Below are 19155 nucleotides of genomic sequence, written 5' to 3'. Positions count from 1 at the left end.
TAAAGATTAAGCTCACTACAGCTCCAGTGCTTGGCTATGCAGATTATAGTTTACCCTTTGTGCTGCAGACCGATGCATCCTTAGCAGGCTTGAGAGCAGAGTCGGCTCAAGTTCAGAATGGCCAGGGAAGAGTGATTGCATATGCCAGCCGCTGCTTAAACCCTGCTGAAACAAGGTACCCTGCATCTAATTTTATTCAGTGGGGTCACTGACTGCTGTCTTCATATGCCAGAGCTATGAAGTAGCGCCCTCTAGGGTCAAAGAAATGGAAGCAAACACCTTTTTTTTTAAAAAAAGCTGAGCAGTAATAATATTAATACATTTTATTCATATAGCACTTTTCAAGATACTCAAAATCAAACAATAAATTGACAAACTGACGAAAGTGAACAACATTAGCTCATATATTAAAAGCAGATCTGAAAATGTGAGTTTTGAGGAGAGATTTAAAGACGACCAGGTCAGTGCAGTGTGGTTCTGTCCCCCCAGGTCCAGGGCTTAGTCCTAGGAGGTACTGACAGGAGTTTGGCATCAGAGGAGCGAAGGTTCTGTGATGGTGAAGCAGGTCAGTGAGAGAGGAAGGGGCCTGGCTGTGGAGGGCTTTGTGAGTGAATTGATAGAAGAATTTTGAACTGAATCCAGTGTGAAACAGGAAGCCAGTGAAGTTTCTGAAGTGTGTAAGTGTGTGTGTGTGTGTGTGTGTGTGTGTGTGTGTGTGTGTGTGTGTGTGTGGTGTGTGTGTGTGTGAATTGCGAGGGGGAGATGGGGGTGTAAAAATGCTAAAAAGCAGATAAAGAGCCTACATTTGCTTTATTGATTTGTGGCGCCCTCTACTGTCTGAACACTACTTTACAACAAACTTGCTGTGACCCACTATTTTGGGTTGTAGTAGTGTGAGAAAACATAGTGGACAATTTTCAGTGCACACAAACAATCCCACAATGCACTGCAAAGTGTAGTGTACAACCCATGTACACTAAAAAATATCAGATTACTCATAATCCACTGCGTTGTTTGGTAATAACGCACATGAGGTACTATCTGTAATCATTCACTACCGCCCTGAATTCAGTTCTCTATAATAGTGCACTATATAGTGAATATAGGGACAATATTTATATTCTTCATATTTACAAATTACTACAATTCATACAGTAGCTCATCTGTCACTGCACAGTGTGTGTCGGTCGTCCTCTAGTCCTTCATCAGTGACACAGGACGCTGTTGGCTGGATGTTTTTGGTCGGTGGACTGTTCTCAGTCCAGACACTGAGGGGTTTAAATAATAGTATACTTGTTTGGCCAGTTCACTCAGTGCCATCATTATCATAATAAAAGTTCCGACCAGGGCATCTCTTCTTGGATGTTTAAGACCATTTGCTTTAAATCTAACATGAAAGATTAATTCAGAGAAAGGCCACCACTGCCCCTTTGGTGTGGCTTTGAGACAGTCAGAGTATGTATATGACTAGGTCTTTAAGATTAGGCCACTGCAGGCTAAGACTTCTGCTTTTATCTTCACTAATATTGGTCTTTATTTGGCTGAATTGCCACTGCCTTAAATAAAGTCAGACTCTGCTGGACCTGGACCCTCAAGCCCTTCTTTACAGTGAAGTATATTAAGCATGGACAAGGGATCATATATGTGCATGGTATTGAGTGTGTATGATGTATGAAAGCCTAACTGTTCTGGGTCTCTAGCTTCTGAGTCTTTGGGAATGGCATGTTAAGTACAATATATCGGAAAAGTAAGTATAAGCTGAAAGTTTGGACTAAAGGGAAAGAGAAGAATGAGATTGGCACTCTCTTTCCAGGTTCTTTGAGCTTGTAAAGTAGCTGATCTTCATGTAATAAATTTAAATTTTGTTTCATTTAGTTCAAGAGATGTCTTTTTTACAGTACTAGTCAGCTGTTACTGCAACTCACTGTGGATTAGCTGGCACTACTACTGCTACTGAGTGCTTTTTTGTAGCATTACTGCTACTGAGTGGTTTTTTAGCATTACTGCTACTGAGTGTTTTTTAGAATTACTGTTACTGAGTGCTTTTTTAGCATTACTGCTACTGAGTGCTTTTTAGCATTACTGTTACTGAGGGCTTTTTTTGCCATTACTGCTACTGAGTGCTTTTTGTTAGCATTACTGATACTGAGTGCTTTTTGTTAGCATTACTGCTACTGAGTGTTTTTAGCATTATTGCTGTTGAGTACTTTTTGTTAGCATTACTGCTACTGAGTGTTTTTTTTAGCATTACTGCTGCTGAGTCCTTTATGTTAGCATTACTGCTACTGAGTGTTTTTTAGCATTACTGTTACTGAGGGCTTTTTTTGCCATTACTGCTACTGAGTGCTTTTTGTTAGCATTACTGATACTGAGTGCTTTTTGTTAGCATTACTGCTACTGAGTGTTTTTAGCATTATTGCTGTTGAGTACTTTTTGTTAGCATTACTGCTACTGAGTGTTTTTTTTAGCATTACTGCTGCTGAGTCCTTTATGTTAGCATTACTGCTACTGAGTGCTTTTTGTTAGCATTACTGCTACTGAGTTCTTTTTGTTAGCATTACTGCTACTGGGTGCTTTTTTTAGCATTACTGCTACTGAGTGCTTTTTGTTAGCATTACTGCTACTGAGTGCTTTTTGTTAGCATTACTGCTACTGACTGCTTTTTGTTAGCATTACTGCTACTGAGTGTTTGTTTTAGCATTACTGCTGCTGAGTACTTTTTTTTTCGCATTTCTGCTACTGAGTGTTTTTTTAGCATTACTGCTGCTGAGTACTTTTTGTTAGCATTACTGCTACTGAGTGCTTTTTGTTAGCATTACTGTTACTGAGTGGTTTTTTTAGCATTACTGCTGCTGAGTGCTTTTTGTTAGCATTACTGCTACTGAGTGCTTTTTGTTAGCATTACTGCTACTGAGTGCTTTTTGTTAGCATTACTGCTGCTGAGTACTTTTTGTTAGCATTACTGCTACTGAGTGCTTTTTGTTAGCATTACTGCTACTGCGTGCTTTTTTTAGCATTACTGCTGCTGAGTGCTTTTTGTTAGCATTACTGCTACTGAGTGCTTTTTGTTAGCATTACTGTTACTGAGTGGTTTTTTTAGCATTACTGCTGCTGAGTGCTTTTTGTTAGCATTACTGCTACTGAGTGCTTTTTGTTAGCATTACTGCTACTGAGTGCTTTTTTGCTAGTATTACTGCTACTGAGTGCTGAATGGTTACTGTGCTGATTGGGTAACACTGAGAGTGTGTCCTTACTGGCAGTAACAGTTTATTTTTAACCCAAGTGTTTTGTTAGTTTCCTCTTCTTTTTCTGTCCGTGGTCCAGATAAACCACAGGCAGCACGTCGGGGCAGAGTGTGATTTGTGTGGTAAATAGTGAAACTAACTAGACGAGCTAAAGGCATCACTGCACTAACAACTCAGACTTGTTTCAGCAACAGCATTTTACAGCCATTACATTGAAATAAATACACATTTTGAGAATAAAGTCAGAACTTTTAAGAACAAAGTCAAATTCTTTCAGTCTGATTCTCTCTTCTGATTATATGCAGTTTCCTGCACAGTTTTAGGGCTCTAATATCATTCTGGCCCTGATGTAAACTGAGGGTTTATTTATTTGTGAAACTTGTACGAAATTATAACTTCACCAAATCTTCATCGTTCCTCATATTCAATCAGATGACTGTGTCCGCCCCCTGATATTTATATTTTAAATATTTCTTATCTTATTTCTTTTTTTTAATGCTGCATACAGTTAAACATATGTTCAAATATTTTAAAGAAACACATTTATAACTATTCCCATTTTTTCAAAAGAACCATAATTAAATCTGACAGGAGAATGTGCTTCTCATAATTATTAGGCTATTTTATATAAACAGAGTAGGCTACAGGCACATTTTAGAAAAACGATGTGAGGTCGGAGAGTTTCAAAATAATATTCAAATATCGTCGCGGGTGTTGTGTTGTGTGAACACTCCCAGCACGTTAAATGTGCGCAGCGTGAATCTGCGTGAACACATTCTCCTGTTTGATTTCGAAATACCGAGCGTAAGAACAGCACTGCGTGTACTCTTACCGTCATTCCGAGATTTAACTGGAATATTACACACACACACACAGTTCTTGTTTCCGCGTGAACCACATACAAACTGAAAGTAACATGGACGCAGCAGCTCCTTCACCTGACAAACTGCATTAAAACCAAGTCGACGGATTAACACACAAGGTAACGATAAACTAATACAAAAACACCATTAACATACAGATACATTAACACGCATACAGCTTTTAATACGTTTAATACAACCAGCTTAAACGTAGCCTTTAATTTGCTCTTGTTTCAGGCTTAATTTCTGGGATTTTCTCTTCCACCTTAAATAGGCAGTAGTGGCGTTCTGGTGCCTCAGCGCTAGAATGGAAGCGCTGCCTGTTTAAGGTGGAACGGAAAATACCAAATATTAGAAACCAAACTTAAGCTCTCAAGTGTTCGCTGCTTTATTTACACTGTTTTAACATCCGTTCACTACAATGTTATTAAATATTCTGAACTGTTAGAGATTTAAGCACTCGGTAACATTTAACGTTAGGTTTGTTTTGATACTATTACCACCGATACTGAAGGAATCTATTTTAAATTAGTGATGTTTGTGTGTGTGTGTGTGTGTGTGTGTGTGTGTGTGATTAAATACGACTAACAGGAATGTCAGAGATTTTATGAAGGGTTTGTACTGAGCTTTTCTCACAGTCTCCTTTTGAACTAGAAACATTACATTAAACTGTACACATTTCTTCTGAGAGCGTTAAAAGCGGGTTGTTTGACAGAACATAGTTAGTGAGCACATATTTATTCTGAAATAAAGGATTTTAATGTAGAGTCTGTGTTGTTTTAGAGCAGTGACTCCCTCTGATCTTCTGAGAAGGCTGTAGTCGAAATGTGTGAACACTGCTTTTAGAATTTGTTGGTATTCTGCCACATGAACGTTAGTGAGGTGAGGTGCTGATGGTGACTGAATGTGAGAAAATTGTCCACAGGTGTGTGTGTGTGTGTGTGTGTGTGTGTGTGTGTGAGTGAGACCGTTATGTTTATTATTATTTTGCTCACTTTTCTGTGCCAGGTGAAGATGCCTGTGGACCGGCAGCGGATGAGGCCATGGCTGGAGGAGCAGATAAACAGCGAGAAAATCCAGGGCCTTCAATGGGTTAATGAGGTGAATATCTCAGATAACTACAGTATTTCATAATCACAGTATGACTGTGCCATGCATCGTTATCAGTGGATTAATAGGTTTAACTTCACTAAAATAACTCAAGCATGCTTTGACACACATTCACACTTATACAGCTCACAGTAGACGTTTGTGGGATGCTATTATTGTAACAGCGTGCAACATGTAAATGATCTCTTTGACATGTGACTATAAAGTTCTTTGTGTGCTGTGAGCGTCTTGAACATCTTCAAACATAACCACGTGCAAACCAACCATCTCCAGAACGGGGAACTCAACGGAGAAGAATACAACAATCCTCATTTTTAACTGTGTCCTAAAATCGGCCAGAATACTGTTAATGTATCTCCGTTTCTGTTAATTATACTACAGCCTTTGAACACAGCAGCTGTCCTTCACACGTTGTGAAAAATTAATGAAGAATAGATCAATAGAAAAGCTCTGAAACCACTTGGAATAAAACGGGTGGCCAACCCATGGCTCGCGATTTGCATGCGGCTCTTTTCCTGCACAAGCGCGGCTCTTCCATTTATACAACTGAAAGGTAGCTGTGTGTGTGTGTGTGTGTGTGTGTGTGTGTGTGTGTGTGTGTGTGTGCGCGCGCATGTGCCTTTAGGCAAATCTTTATTAATTTTCAAATGGCAAACAACCTATTTCTGATTTGTAAACAGTAAATCACAAGGAAATGAAAGAGGAAAACAGTCTTTCCGGAGCTGTGGTCAGGGAGACTCACTTTCACCTATTCCCACGGCTCTCTCTGTTCTGCTTTTCATCTGCTGCTGAGCCACAGGACAGTGGGGAAGAGAGAGAGTTTTTCTTGAAATACCCTCTCTCCAGATGTTGCTCTGAAATATCCAGCGTTACTTTCCGAGTGTTTTCCCGCTGCAGTGTCTTTGTTCACGGCCCGAGTGGCACAGTAAAGTCACCGTAAACAGACGTATTGAAGCGGAGTCAACTCCCAGAGATTAGATTCTTCCAGCGTCTGGGATTGAAACTCTTGGAGTGGACTGTTATACGCAGTTACTGTTGCTGTAGGATGGTAATTGTACACATGCATATTTATTTGCATAAATACATAGACCGAGGCTCCTGGGACAAATGTGTTTCTGACTCTTTGCATCTGATAATTTGGCCACACTTTTTTTTTTTTACATAGACTTTCATTGAAAGTTACGAAGGTGTTATCCTTTGTACAGTTTTCTCCTGTCCTGTATTTTGCAGATGAATGTTTTTCTTCAGTCAGCGATGATATTAAAGTGTAGATTATCTGTGTAGTTTATTTGTACGTTTTTCTGTTGAAGCCAGTGCAATGTTGAGTCGATACAAACGCAGTCTAAACACACTCTCACTTTCACTGCACAGGAGGAGAAGATTTTCCAAATTCCCTGGATGCATGCGGCGAGACACGGCTGGGAACTGGATAAAGACGCTCCTCTCTTTATGAACTGGGCCATTCACACAGGTAACACCCGCTTTATTACCTGTTACTTCTGCTCAAAGGGCAACTCCACCAGCGTTTCAGAGTTTCTGAATAATAAAGTGATTGAGATGTAAAGTGGTGGTTAAGAGTGGTTTGGTTGGACACCTTTACATTTTAAGGGCTGCTTACTTGTGAGATCAAATCTAAAAAAAAAAGGCTAAAGCTGGGATTTAATCTGTAATTTTACACATGGGGGAGGGGGAATAGGTAATGTTTCCTTCTACTGTTTTGCAAAGAAGCTTCAGATGTTTGAGTGGCATCAAAACAATCAGGATGGAGAGGTTTGAGTGTGGTTTTTGTATCTTGCAAAATCATTTTTACAGCCACTTGTGTACATGTGTGCATGTTTTAATGTGTCTTACTCTCTATCTCTCTCTCTGTGTCTCTGTCTGTCTCTCTCTCTCTCTCTCTCTGTCTCTCTCTCACACACACACACACACACACGCTCTGTTCTTATGGCTTTAAATGTCATCCCTTATTTGAAAAACCTTTTTTTGTATTTAGTTTTTAGTGATATTCCAGCTGCTCCACATCGCCCTAAAATTGAAATATTATTGTTTATTTATTTATTTATTTTAATTTGGGCTTTTTTAATTTCAGGGATTTGTGCATTTTCACATTAAACTCTCAGAACCTGGTGAAGAGTAAACCTCTCCTGTAGTTTTTAATTTAAAACCCTGAAGACTGACGTGGAGACGTCTGGTTCCCATCACCACCATTAAGTCTCTACAATGAACCATTGTCATGGCTCTGAATCAACTACTGAATTATGCAGAAACGTTGCAAATTCTGCTTCTGGGCTGAAGGTTGTGCAGGACATATTTCCTCATTGTGAATCATCATTTGTCCTGCAGGAAAATTCCGTCCTGGAGTGGACAAACCCGACCCCAAGACGTGGAAGGCAAACTTTCGCTGCGCAATGAACTCTCTGCCGGACATTGAGGAAGTTAAAGATATGAGCATGAAAAGAGGATATAACGCTTTCAGAATGTACCGTATGCTTTCACCTGCTGAAAAAGCTGCTAAAAAAGGTACAGGGTACTAATCTGCACAGATGCATGCTGAGTCTGTGTATTTTTAACACTCCTTACAACGAGGGAGTGAGTGCGTGAATTCAGCCACTTTAAGTTAAGTTTAAGTTTAACACATCGGAGCGCCAGAATTAATCAGATCCTAACCTCACTTTCAGATCATTGGCCGCATGCTATCACACCCTAATCTCAGAAGAGTAGAAGCTGCAGCAAAGAGCAAAAACAAACTCCTGATTAACAAACACGCTTCAGCACAGGGCTGGACGATAATTCAATATAAGTATTTATTGCAATATAAAATGTTTCAATAATAATGATGATTTTTAAACACATTTTCAGTATTTCATTATTTACAGCACCTCTCACTGACTTACGGTCATTAGAGGGCGCTGTCATCAGTTCAGCACTCAGTTTAAAAGTTAGTTTAAAAATATTAAAGTAGACAAAGCCAATAGCTTCATGTTTGATGGTAATGTCATGTTTCTTTGTTCTTGGAAGTTATTCAGGTCGTATTTTATACTGTTTATTTCGATATCAGAATTGTATATTATCGACTAAAATGAGGAAATATATCATGATATTATATTGGCCGTATCATTCAGCCGTACTTCAGCATTAAACTAATATAGCAGTGTAATATAATCATAATATAATAATAATAATAATAATAATAATAATAATAATGGTTAAAAATTGTGCTGTCTTGGTTTTTGTTTTGTTTTTAAATAACGCTTCTGATTTTTCAGGGAAGAAAAAAGTGGACCGGGAGCCAAAAACAAGAGTAAGAATACTTCCACCTAAATCCATTCAGATGTTCTGGGTTTTAGTAGTTTTTAGGTTTCAGTGAATGCATGGTTTCTATTTTAAAGTAACACTAAGTAAGATCTGTTATTTTTACTCCTGGGCCCCCCCTGCATTTGGAGAGTGTAATTCACTTTTACAGCACTGTCCTGAAATCAAGGTGAAGGGGTGAGGGAGTGAGAAGTGGTTTCCTACCCACCTTCAACAATTACATAGTGCTGTTTCTGCAGTGCTGAGCACAGAGTAGCGATGACAGAGGCTCTGTTCTCACTGTTACAGCTCAGTGGAGCGTCACAATGATTTTGAAGCTGTGATTATTAAGGTAAAGATATTATTTAGTGTTCCTTTAAAAGAGGAATGACATTGAAATGTGGCTGTAATTTAGAAAGTCAGGTTGAGGCTTGCTTGTCTTGTTTCATCATGTCTAGTAGAATTCCTAGTTCTGTATCATTTTAAAATATAAAATCCTTGCTTTGTTGTTATCTTTACGTTAAATTCCAGTTAATATAGTGTCGCAGTCACACAGCTCCAGGGGCCTGGAGGTTGTGGGTTCGATTCCCGCTCCGGGTGACTGTCTGTGAGGAGGGTGTGTTCTCTCTGTGTCTGCATGGTTTTCCTCCGGGTGACTGTCTGTGAGGAGTGTGGTGTGTTCTCCCTGTGTCTCCATTGGTTTCCTCCGGGTGACTGTCTGTGAGGAGTGTGGTGTGTTCTCTCTGTGTCTGCGTGGGTTTCCTCCGGGTGACTGTCTGTGAGGAGTGCGGTGTGTTCTCCCTGTGTCTGCGTGGGTTTCCTCCGGGTGACTGTCTGTAAGGAGTGCGGTGTGTTCTCCCTGTGTCTGCGTGGGGTTTCCTCCGGGTGACTGTCTGTGAGGAGTGTGATGTGTTCTCCCTGTGTCTGCATGGGTTTCCTCCGGGTGACTGTCTGTGAGGAGTGCGGTGTGTTCTCCCTGTGTCTGCGTGGGTTTCCTCCGGGTGACTGTCTGTGAGGAGTGTGGTGTGTTCTCTCTGTGTCTGCGTGGGTTTCCTCCGGGTGACTGTCTGTGAGGAGTGCGGTGTGTTCTCCCTGTGTCTGCGTGGGTTTCCTCCGGGTGACTGTCTGTAAGGAGTGCGGTGTGTTCTCCCTGTGTCTGCGTGGGGTTTCCTCCGGGTGACTGTCTGTGAGGAGTGTGATGTGTTCTCCCTGTGTCTGCATGGGTTTCCTCCGGGTGACTGTCTGTGAGGAGTGCGGTGTGTTCTCCCTGTGTCTGCGTGGGTTTCCTCCGGGTGACTGTCTGTAAGGAGTGCGGTGTGTTCTCCCTGTGTCTGCATGGGTTTCCTCCGGGTGACTGTCTGTGAGGAGTGCGGTGTGTTCTCCCTGTGTCTGCGTGGGTTTCCTCCGGGTGACTGTCTGTGAGGAGTGTGGTGTGTTCTCCCTGTGTCTGCGGGGGTTTCCTCCGGGTGACTGTCTGTGAGGAGTGCGGTGTGTTCTCCCTGTGTCTGCGTGGGTTTCCTCCGGGTGACTGTCTGTGAGGAGTGGGGTGTGTTCTCCCTGTGTCTGCATGGGTTTCCTCCGGGTGACTGTCTGTGAGGAGTGGGGTGTGTTCTCCCTGTGTCTGCATGGGTTTCCTCCGGGTGACTGTCTGTGAGGAGTGTGGTGTGTTCTCCCTGTGTCCTCCTGGTGCTCCGGTTTCCTCCCACTGTCCAAAAACACACGTTGGTAGGTGGATTGGCGATTCTAAAGTGTCCGTAGGTGTGAGTGTGTGAATGAATGTGTGTGTGTGTTTCCCTGTGAAGGACTGGCGCCCCCTCCAGGGTGTATTCCTGCCTTGCGCCCAATAATTCCAGGTAGGCTCTGGACCCACCGCGACCCTGAACTGGTTAAGTGGTTACAGATAATGAATGAATGAATGCGGTGAATATTGTTTTCCTGTAAAGCACTTTCTGGAGTGTGATTTCCAAGGTGAGAACCCGTGGGCGTTAATTATATCAACCACCATCACACCATACTTTAACTATCCAATCAAATCCCGATGGATGAAGTCATTGTCCCGCCAGTTGTCCTGATTTACTTGGAAATACATCACTTTATGGAAGTTAAATGTCTTCTGATTTCCAGAGACGGAAAGTTAAGAACGCTGAGCCTGATCCAGCGTCGAAGGACGACACACTGCCGGACAGCACCGTCTTACTCGCAGGTGAGGGGCATTATAGGTTTAATCACAGTCTCACCTTCATTTCGAGGAGCAATCAGTCATTTTCTCCTGTGGTCCTTCCACAGCACATTAAACATCCATTATACTGACACCTAGTGGCCTGGATGTGTTAGAGATGTGTAGAAAACCTGTTTAAAACCTGGCACCCACTCTGTGGAACTTTACCCATGACATTTGTAAAAATAATAAATAATCACGGTCATAAGCATTGTTTGCTACTTTTTGATTGCCAGAATGACTGACTACTCCTTTAAGTGTGTGTTTGGTGTTTTTCTTCTCGTTAGCAGAGCCTGGTCGACGCCGCAAGCCCATCAATCCAAACAAGCTGCTGGGCAGTGACCCTCTGGACGTGTGTGCGGTCGTGGAGATCACCACAGAGAACGAGGAGTCGACTGTCAGCTCCACTCAGCTTTCATTTCCTCTACAGCTCTCCCCCATTTCCTCCTGGAATGGTATGGTCCATCGACACACACTGTGGGCAGCAGAGGAAACAACTTCTTTTTATTTTATACATTTTACACACTCGAAAAAAACCTACACAAATGTGGACCACATTAAAACCAGCATTGTCTAATTTCAGGGGTCTGAGAGAGGACTTTTATTGTTTGCAGAGTTTTCTAATGTATTTATCTCAGGATACAAACAGAAATTCTGTAATCCACTTTTGAAAAATTTGTCGTTTTATGTACCATAGTATTTTCGGAAGTTTGAAGCATCAAATAGTAAATTAAATGATGTACAAAAGTTGTCATATTTAATTAATTAATTAAGATATTTCTGAACTATTTCCCATCAGACGTAGAGAACCTGCATCTTGTTTATTTTTCAGTTTTGTATCAGTTTAAAAAAAGGAAGCAGAAATTAAAGATAAACATCAAGCTTTTGAACATCTAGCTTGTTTTACCCTTGAATCAGATATATTTCATAGAAAATGTTTTGTAAACACCACCACTTCACAAACTCACCGTGTCCAAACTCTCTCTAAACTAGAAACACACGCTGGGTTTAAAACAGGCGCTTACCCTTTGGGAATTTATCTACCAGACTGGACTGGGTCCTTCCTCGGCTTAAGTTTCAGGCCATTAATAAGGAGAAGACTAAGTCTTCAGGGATTTAAAGTTGTTCAGAAGTATTACGATGAAATATTAAGAAGTTAATAGCTGTCTTTTTGTTTTAAAGTAAATATTTGAATAGCTTTCAAGTAATGGCTTAAAATAAACCAAAACTCATTATTTATGACTGTTTTTCCAACCTCTTTTTATTCCTTAGGGTTAGGCTTTCTTTGATGTGTAACTGTGCTGTTAAATTTGATATATTTAAATGAAGTGTTTTCTGATTGGCTGGCCACGTTCGAAAACCTGAAACACGCCTTAAAGCTCCGGAGTGTGAGGGGTTAAACTGCCAGATGTGTTCTGTATGCAGAGGGTGATGCAAGCGCTCTAATCTCTAATACACTTCTTTAAGTGGTGTCTGATATTGTTTGACATAAAAACGGTTAAATAACTGCATCTCAAACTGAAATCTGCTCCTTGTGCTCTCTTACTTCAGCAGGTAGTGGAGATGAGAGCACAGAGACGGATGAAGACAGCACAGAGGTATGTATCATCAATAAATAAAAACACAGCCAACAGCTGGAAGTCCTCCACAGAGGTTGGACCTGAGTTTCATTGAAACCAGTCGTCAGCAGTTATCTGGAGCTGCACACGTGGTTTTATATTTTTAAATTGAGGTTTTTTTCCCCTGTGAGCAGTGATGGGGGCTGAGACATCACCTGAGATCAAACCAGTGATGGAGACGATGCTTAGACCCCTGCACCAATCAGGAGCATCTTTATCTATATTTTAAAAGTGACATATCTGTGCAGTAGGGTGGTGCGATATCATATCGTTCACGATACTATTGTCATAATGACGTCGTGCAGTTACTCATAATACGTCCTTTACATGAGTCGATCAGGCGACAGTGAGGTATGGAGCAGAGTTTGCTGTTAATATGCACACACTTTCACTGCGCTGTGGTTGTGAGGTAGATTTCTATTCTACATTTATTTTAAACAAAATCAGAACCTTGGTAAGTTACTGCTGTTTACAAAATAAGCAAATGTTTACAGATATTTTTTTTGGTCACTTGTGAATGTTTGAAACTTTTATATTTGTAGTAAAATTAAACTTTTTAGTAAATAAAATAATTGTGTATTTTTGTTATTATATTAAATATGTTTAACATTCTTAATATTTATATAACATTTTAATTTGTTGCAATAGTGTGTTTTTGAAATGAATAAAAATATTTGTCGTATCGCAAAGAATATCGTTATCATCAAAACACCATGAAAAATCATGATGTTATTTTAGGGGCATATCGCCCGCCCCCTACCGTGCAGTTGTTTCCATTGTGTTTCCTGTAGGAAATGTGTGATTTGACCAGGTGGGGTCAGCGTTCGCATGTGACAGGGTTTGATCACCCAACACCAAACAAATCCCTTTTGTGTCTTGTTCCCTGCAGGATGTCCATCCTCAGGATTTATCGTCCTGTTCCTCTGAGAATTTGTCAACATCTTCTTCCATCTTGAGGATTCCCTCGTTCCCTCCGGACAGAACCTTTAAAACATCTGGAAAGACGAACTTCTCAGTGACGTGTTGCAGGGAGGAGTCCCCTCTGGTTTCGTACGAGGAGCCGCCATGGCGCCCCTTCCTCGCCTCGTTTCCGTTCGAGGCTGCGGTGGATTTGAGCTGCAGTAGCTCGACCTCCCGGGCCTCGGTCATCCTTCAGGCCATCGACCTGTCCTCGACAGCAGGGAAGAGAGAGTAAAAACTCACATCAGAGCATTAGAACTAACAGCTGCACTCTGGAAAGAGATGTGATTAATAACAAAGCAATTTTTAATTCTAACACTGACCATGGACTGTGTTAAAGTTAAAGGAACAATCAGTTATTTTTACCACCAAACTGTCTCAGGCAAAAATTTATGGAGGAGATCATTAATTATATTTACAAGTTGCAATAACAGCTGTAACATCAAGAAGAATCACAGGAGAAAGTGACAGCTTCTTTAGCGCAAAACGTCCATGTGTCGAGTTAAAGGTACCTTGTGTAGTATTCAACACATCTGTTTTCAGAGTGTACACATCTGCAAGGAGGATTATTTTTGTCTCTGATGACCACCACCAGCCTGGAGGAGATTTAAAGGTGTTACGTCTGAGCTGCGCTCTTTTAAAGCTCAGTCCTTTATTATATTCTTCGTACATTTTTTTTTTTTTTAGAAATATATTAAGAAGCACATGTTTAAAGAGTTAATTTGACAAAAATCAATCACGGTTTCACTAAAAACAAAATGTAGTGGATTGGCGGAGACATGCTTGGCTCTTTGGTTTTAGCTCTGGGACTAAGAGGCTTTTGTAAATTGATAAAATTACTGATTTATTTAATGATTTAATTAACAATTTAAGCCATAATTGGAGTTTCCAGAGGGGTGTGGTTTATTAACCTCCCACACATTTATTTTCATGGTGAAGTTTGTCATATTTTGGCTGTTTTAATATTTAACAGCTGTCTATATTTAACCCAAATCGCCATTAAAGGCAGCTAACGTTGAAAGTGTTTAAAGAAAGGAAAGCCAAAGGATCAAACGTGTCTCGGCTGATCGACTCGATCTGGTGTGAGGAGTGAAGCGGTGGAGATTTGATTTAGTGCTGGACTGTCACTTTAAGGCCATGCAGAGTTCAGTACTTCAACAAAAATGTAGGCAGCCACAAAAAGAAGCTGATCTCCTTTGTAGCCTGTGAAATATAATCTAAAGCGTCTTCGTCAGGATAAAAGCTCACATCTCCAACAGGAATATTTCACAGAGGAAGGAAGCTTTTCCTTTTGGGTCGTTTCCGTTGGTTGGTTCGGTAGTTGTCAGATTTTGACATTGTGTAAATAGCAGGGGCTGTTTATAATAAGGAACCAAAATGGAGATAGGATTAATCCCTAACACAGATGACATTTTGTTAGTGTTTTGTTTAATACTGAATCGCGTAGCTGGTCATTTCCGTTAAGAGATATTGCTGCATTCTTCATTAACTTTATTTTTCATTACTGTTATTGTTTTCCCTGCACACTTAAAAATGATGGTTCTACAAGGGTTCTTTATTAAAGGAAATGGTTCTGTATAGTTATTTGCATTGTGAACGGGTTCCTCAGTATGTGTTATAGATGGTTCTGTACAGCACCTTTTAGATAAGGGTTCTATACAGCACTAAAAACACTTCCTCTACTGAACCATTATAGAATCTATAACACGTTCTCCATCAATTGGAAGAACCCCTTCGTGATGCAGGTTTCTACATAGAACCTTTTCCTTTAATAAAAAACCCCTGTAGAGCCCTCATTTTTAAGTGTTTAGAGCTGAAGTATTTAATTTTGTACAGTTTTAATGGATGAAAAAAAAAATACCTCATATTCCCAGGACATTTCCTAAAATGTGTGGAATTACCTCAGAGACTGTTCCTGATCTTTGCACTTCACTTTAACATTAAATCCCAGTTAAAAACAGGCACAGAAAGGAGTTCCTAACACTGACCGGTGAAGTCATGATGTTTTACTGTAGTCAGTGTCGTGCCCATGTAAGTCATTCCAGGTCTGAGATGGAACGTAGGGCTGGGCAATAATTCAATATCAATATATATCACAATATAAAATGATTTAATAACAGCAATATGATTTTTAAACACATTTCATTTTACATTATTTACAGCGTCTGTCACTGACTGGCGGTGATTACAGGGCACTGTCAACAGTTCAGCACTCGATTTAAAGTTTAGTTTAAAAATATTAACATTGGCAAAGCCAGGAGGTTGTTGTTTCATGGTGATGTCGTGTTGCTTTTGGTTCTTGGCAGATTTTTCTGTGGCTTTTTTGTTGTTTATATCGATATCTGAATTATATTGTATCAACAGAAATCAAGAATTATATTGTTTTGCTCGTATCGTCCAGCCCTACAGGACCTCTAAGATACCGAGCCCCGCCCCAAACTTACCACATTTTGTCCCACGGTCTTCTTTTACGGGATTTTTAAGTTAGTCATGCACAAATGTTTGGCCACCCCTGGTCACATGACCTGGTTTTGTTGATTGTGGGAGTGAAAATAAGTGAAACATGGTCTATGCAGTAATTACTGAATTTAAAGCAACGCTAGGTATATTTTACCTTTAAATTACAGCTTCAATCATTGTGGTTCTCCACTGAACTGTGATGGGGAGCATAGAGCCTCTGTTGTTTCTACTCTGGGATCAGCACTGCAGAAACAGCGCTATGTAACCTTCGTCCCTCATCCTCCTCGATTTCAGGACAGTGCTGTAAAAGTAAATTACTGCCCAGGGGTGAAAATAAAATACTAAATCCTACCTAGTGTTGCTTTAATATGTGACAACATTAATATTCTGATTCCGGGCTGCATTTGGAACTGTTTTAAAAAAAAATCCCGCTCATGTTTGTCATAGAGAAGTGACGTTAGACCTGGATTTCCTTATATGGGCATCTACAGAGAAACTTCAGTGGTCTGCGATTCTTCAAACACAACTCGTACAGATTTTTAGGTAATAATTCATACTTGTTTCAGTGTTTTCTCTGATGTGTTAGTGACGTAATGAAGTCTCCCCATAACCCTTCATCATAGGCTCAACACTAAACTGCAGCTGGAAACACATCGTCACGAATCTGATGAGGTTTCGCTTTGTTTTGTCTGATGGACGCAGTCTGGTATAAGTTCGTCCTGCTTTAAACAGGCTTTATTTATGGTGTTTAGTCCTTTATTGTCATGTCACTGCTGCTGAAACCACTTCGTGACTCTCCACAAGATGCAAAATACCTTCTTAACTTTGCATGGACGTTAATTTAGTACCACTTCTAAAGGTCAGTTCATCAAGATTTTTAACACAATGTAAAGTGCAAATGGACCTCAGAAAAATGTAAATAAATGGAATAAATCTACAAAAGAAGCTCCAGGATATGGGAACTTTAGAACATAAATATACACTGTTTAAAGTTTTCAGACAGCCCTCGGTGTTCAGTGGCTTATCGTTGGTGGAGCTGTGTTCTCTGGAGTGATGGAGCTCCATCCGGTTCCTCTGGGTTGAGTTGGAGTGGTGTTTGTGACCCTCCAACATCAGATCCTGACCTCAGTGGTGTTTACGTGGCTGAACGCCATCAGATCCTGAAGTGATGATGAGGAATGGTGAAAGTCATGAAGCGAAACAAAGTGAAATCTCGTGAGATCCAGAGTGGCTAGTTTGAAGGCGTGTCTTAAGGTTTACAAAGCAGTAGATGGCATCATACCATGTTTTAGAAGCTTATTAAAGGTACGTTATGGATTTTTAAGTTACAGTCATGCACAGATGTTTTGCCTCCTCTGGTCACATGACCTGGCTTTATTGATTGTGAGAGTGAAAATAAGTGACACACGGTCTACACCGTTTTTCACGTTTACTGTTTAGTTACTGAATTTATAGCAACACTAGGTAATCAGTGTGATGCTCCACTGAGCTGTAGTAGGGAGAAAAGCGCCTTTGTCTTTGCTTTCCTGAGCTCAGCACTGCAGAAACGGCACTGTGTAGCTTTTGGAGGAGGGTAGGAAACCACAACCCCTACCTCCTCCCTCCCCCTTCATTTCAGAACAGTGCTGCACTGGTGAATTACACTCTGCAACTGTAGGAGGAGCCACGGAGCAAAAAAAAATCTGATAAAATCTTACACAGTGTTGCTTTAATACACTGTGATATATATATGGTTTTGTTGTTTTATTCAATATTTTCAACAAGTGTTTAAGCAAACAAATAGACATTACACCCAACTGTGATAAAAGATGCCAAAATGTAGATCAAATGTCACATATTTTCTCTTAGAAATAATAAACATGTCACTGGACCCGGGGCCTGTTCCACAACGCAGGATTCCTCGGTGTAGCCAGATAACTTAAGCCCAAACAACTTGAATTTATCGGGCTAAAGAGAGAAGTCTGCTCTGTGTTGAAACGTATGAACAGGGTCCTTCTGTCAGAACAAAACCTTGTATCTACCAAAGAATAACATTGAGGAAGAAAGGGAATAAAAAAAAAAACCTTGTTAATATTTAATGTAATTCAATGTGAAGTGATTTTGCAGCATTTCTATTGGTCCGTTCATCATGAAACTTGAGGCTGTTTTCAGATTATTAAAAAAAACAAAAAACTGGAGATACAAGGTTTCAGTCCGACAGCGATGTACGATGCGTTATCTCATGCAGAATGAATGTTTGTCTTACAGTTGCACAACTCCAACTGATTAAGCTCCTGAGAGAAGAGTTTAATCAACTGTGAAAATGAACTAGACCAATCAGCCACAACATTAGAACCATTCTCTCAGCTCCACAGACCACACAGTCACTGTGTAGTTCTACGATTACAGACTGAAGTCCATACACAAGGTGGACCAACAAGGGAGGAGTGTCTCACAGAGTGGACAGAGAGTGGACACAGGGGTTAAAAACTCCAGCAGCACTGCTGTGTCTGATCCACTCTACACCAGCACAACACACACTAACACACCACCACCACGTCAGTGTCACTGCAGCGCTGAGAATGATCCACCACCACATCACACCTGCTCTGTGGGGGTCCTGAGCGCTGAGGAACAGGGGGGTAATAAAGTATGCAGAGCCACAGATGGACTACAGTCTGTAAATGTAGAAATACAAAGTGCTCCTGTGTGGTCAGTGCAGCTGAGAGAATATACATCAATTGTGGAAACAAGATGGCGGCATTAATGTTATGGCTGATGTGGGTAATTCACAGCAGAGTGATTTATAAATCTGATGTATTCCACAGATACGGCTCTGTGCAAGTGTCTCGGGCAGCTGTGAAAGTTGTGGATATAACACTAATTAACATTAGAATCATTAAACATAAGCATGAAAACAGGGCTGAAAGGTTTTATATGGTCATTGCAGTTTGTGTTACATCCTTTATTCATTTGGAAAATCTTGCCCAATAACACAGCTCTTAAACGTCCCGCAGAGTTCAACCAATCAAAAGCAAGCAAATACTCGCAGGCTGTGACATCACAACCATGACCCAAAACACAGGCCTGAAACTAAAAGTAAACACAGTTTATATTTAGTGTCTTGGTCCATACATTTGCAACTGTGTATCGCCACAACTTTAATAACTTTACAGAAGCAGGAAAATCCTTCTTAACTTTCAGTGGAAGTCAATGTAAAAGGACTTTATTCAGAGTCATTTTGGAGCGTTTCTATTGGTCCGTTCATCACGACATGATTTTTGTTCTTTAAATAAAACCCACAAATAAATAAATAAATAAGCACTACCCTGAAAAGTAGCCTCCCACCCCCAGATTAAATAAAATACGATGAATTATAGTAAATCAGTTAATTCTACACTGAAGTAGCT

The 19155-nt window shown here is 40.5% G+C and overlaps 1 protein-coding gene across 3 annotated transcripts; it reads left to right on the top strand.

The window, feature by feature from the left end:
* Window positions 1-4042: 4042 nt before the first annotated feature.
* irf2a (interferon regulatory factor 2a) lies at window positions 4043-18901 on the top strand. 3 transcript variants are annotated; one of them, XM_066678240.1, is made up of 9 exons: window positions 4043-4227; window positions 5117-5209; window positions 6590-6689; window positions 7562-7738; window positions 8485-8519; window positions 10634-10712; window positions 11018-11182; window positions 12279-12325; window positions 13236-18901. In XM_066678240.1, exons 2-9 carry the CDS (start codon window positions 5123-5125, stop codon window positions 13539-13541), a joined length of 996 nt encoding a protein of 331 aa, XP_066534337.1. In that variant the 5' UTR covers window positions 4043-4227; window positions 5117-5122; the 3' UTR covers window positions 13542-18901. The 3 variants fall into 3 exon arrangements, with proteins under 3 accessions (XP_066534337.1, XP_066534336.1, XP_066534339.1); XM_066678239.1 differs by having other exon boundaries at window positions 11015-11182; XM_066678242.1 differs by lacking the exon at window positions 13236-18901 and adding an exon at window positions 12481-12846 and having other exon boundaries at window positions 11015-11182.
* The last annotated feature ends 254 nt before the right edge of the window (window positions 18902-19155 follow it).

Source organism: Hoplias malabaricus, chromosome 8 (assembly GCF_029633855.1).
Source record: "Hoplias malabaricus isolate fHopMal1 chromosome 8, fHopMal1.hap1, whole genome shotgun sequence".
Taxonomy (NCBI): domain Eukaryota; kingdom Metazoa; phylum Chordata; class Actinopteri; order Characiformes; family Erythrinidae; genus Hoplias; species Hoplias malabaricus.
This window is presented reverse-complemented; position numbering and strand designations above follow the sequence as displayed.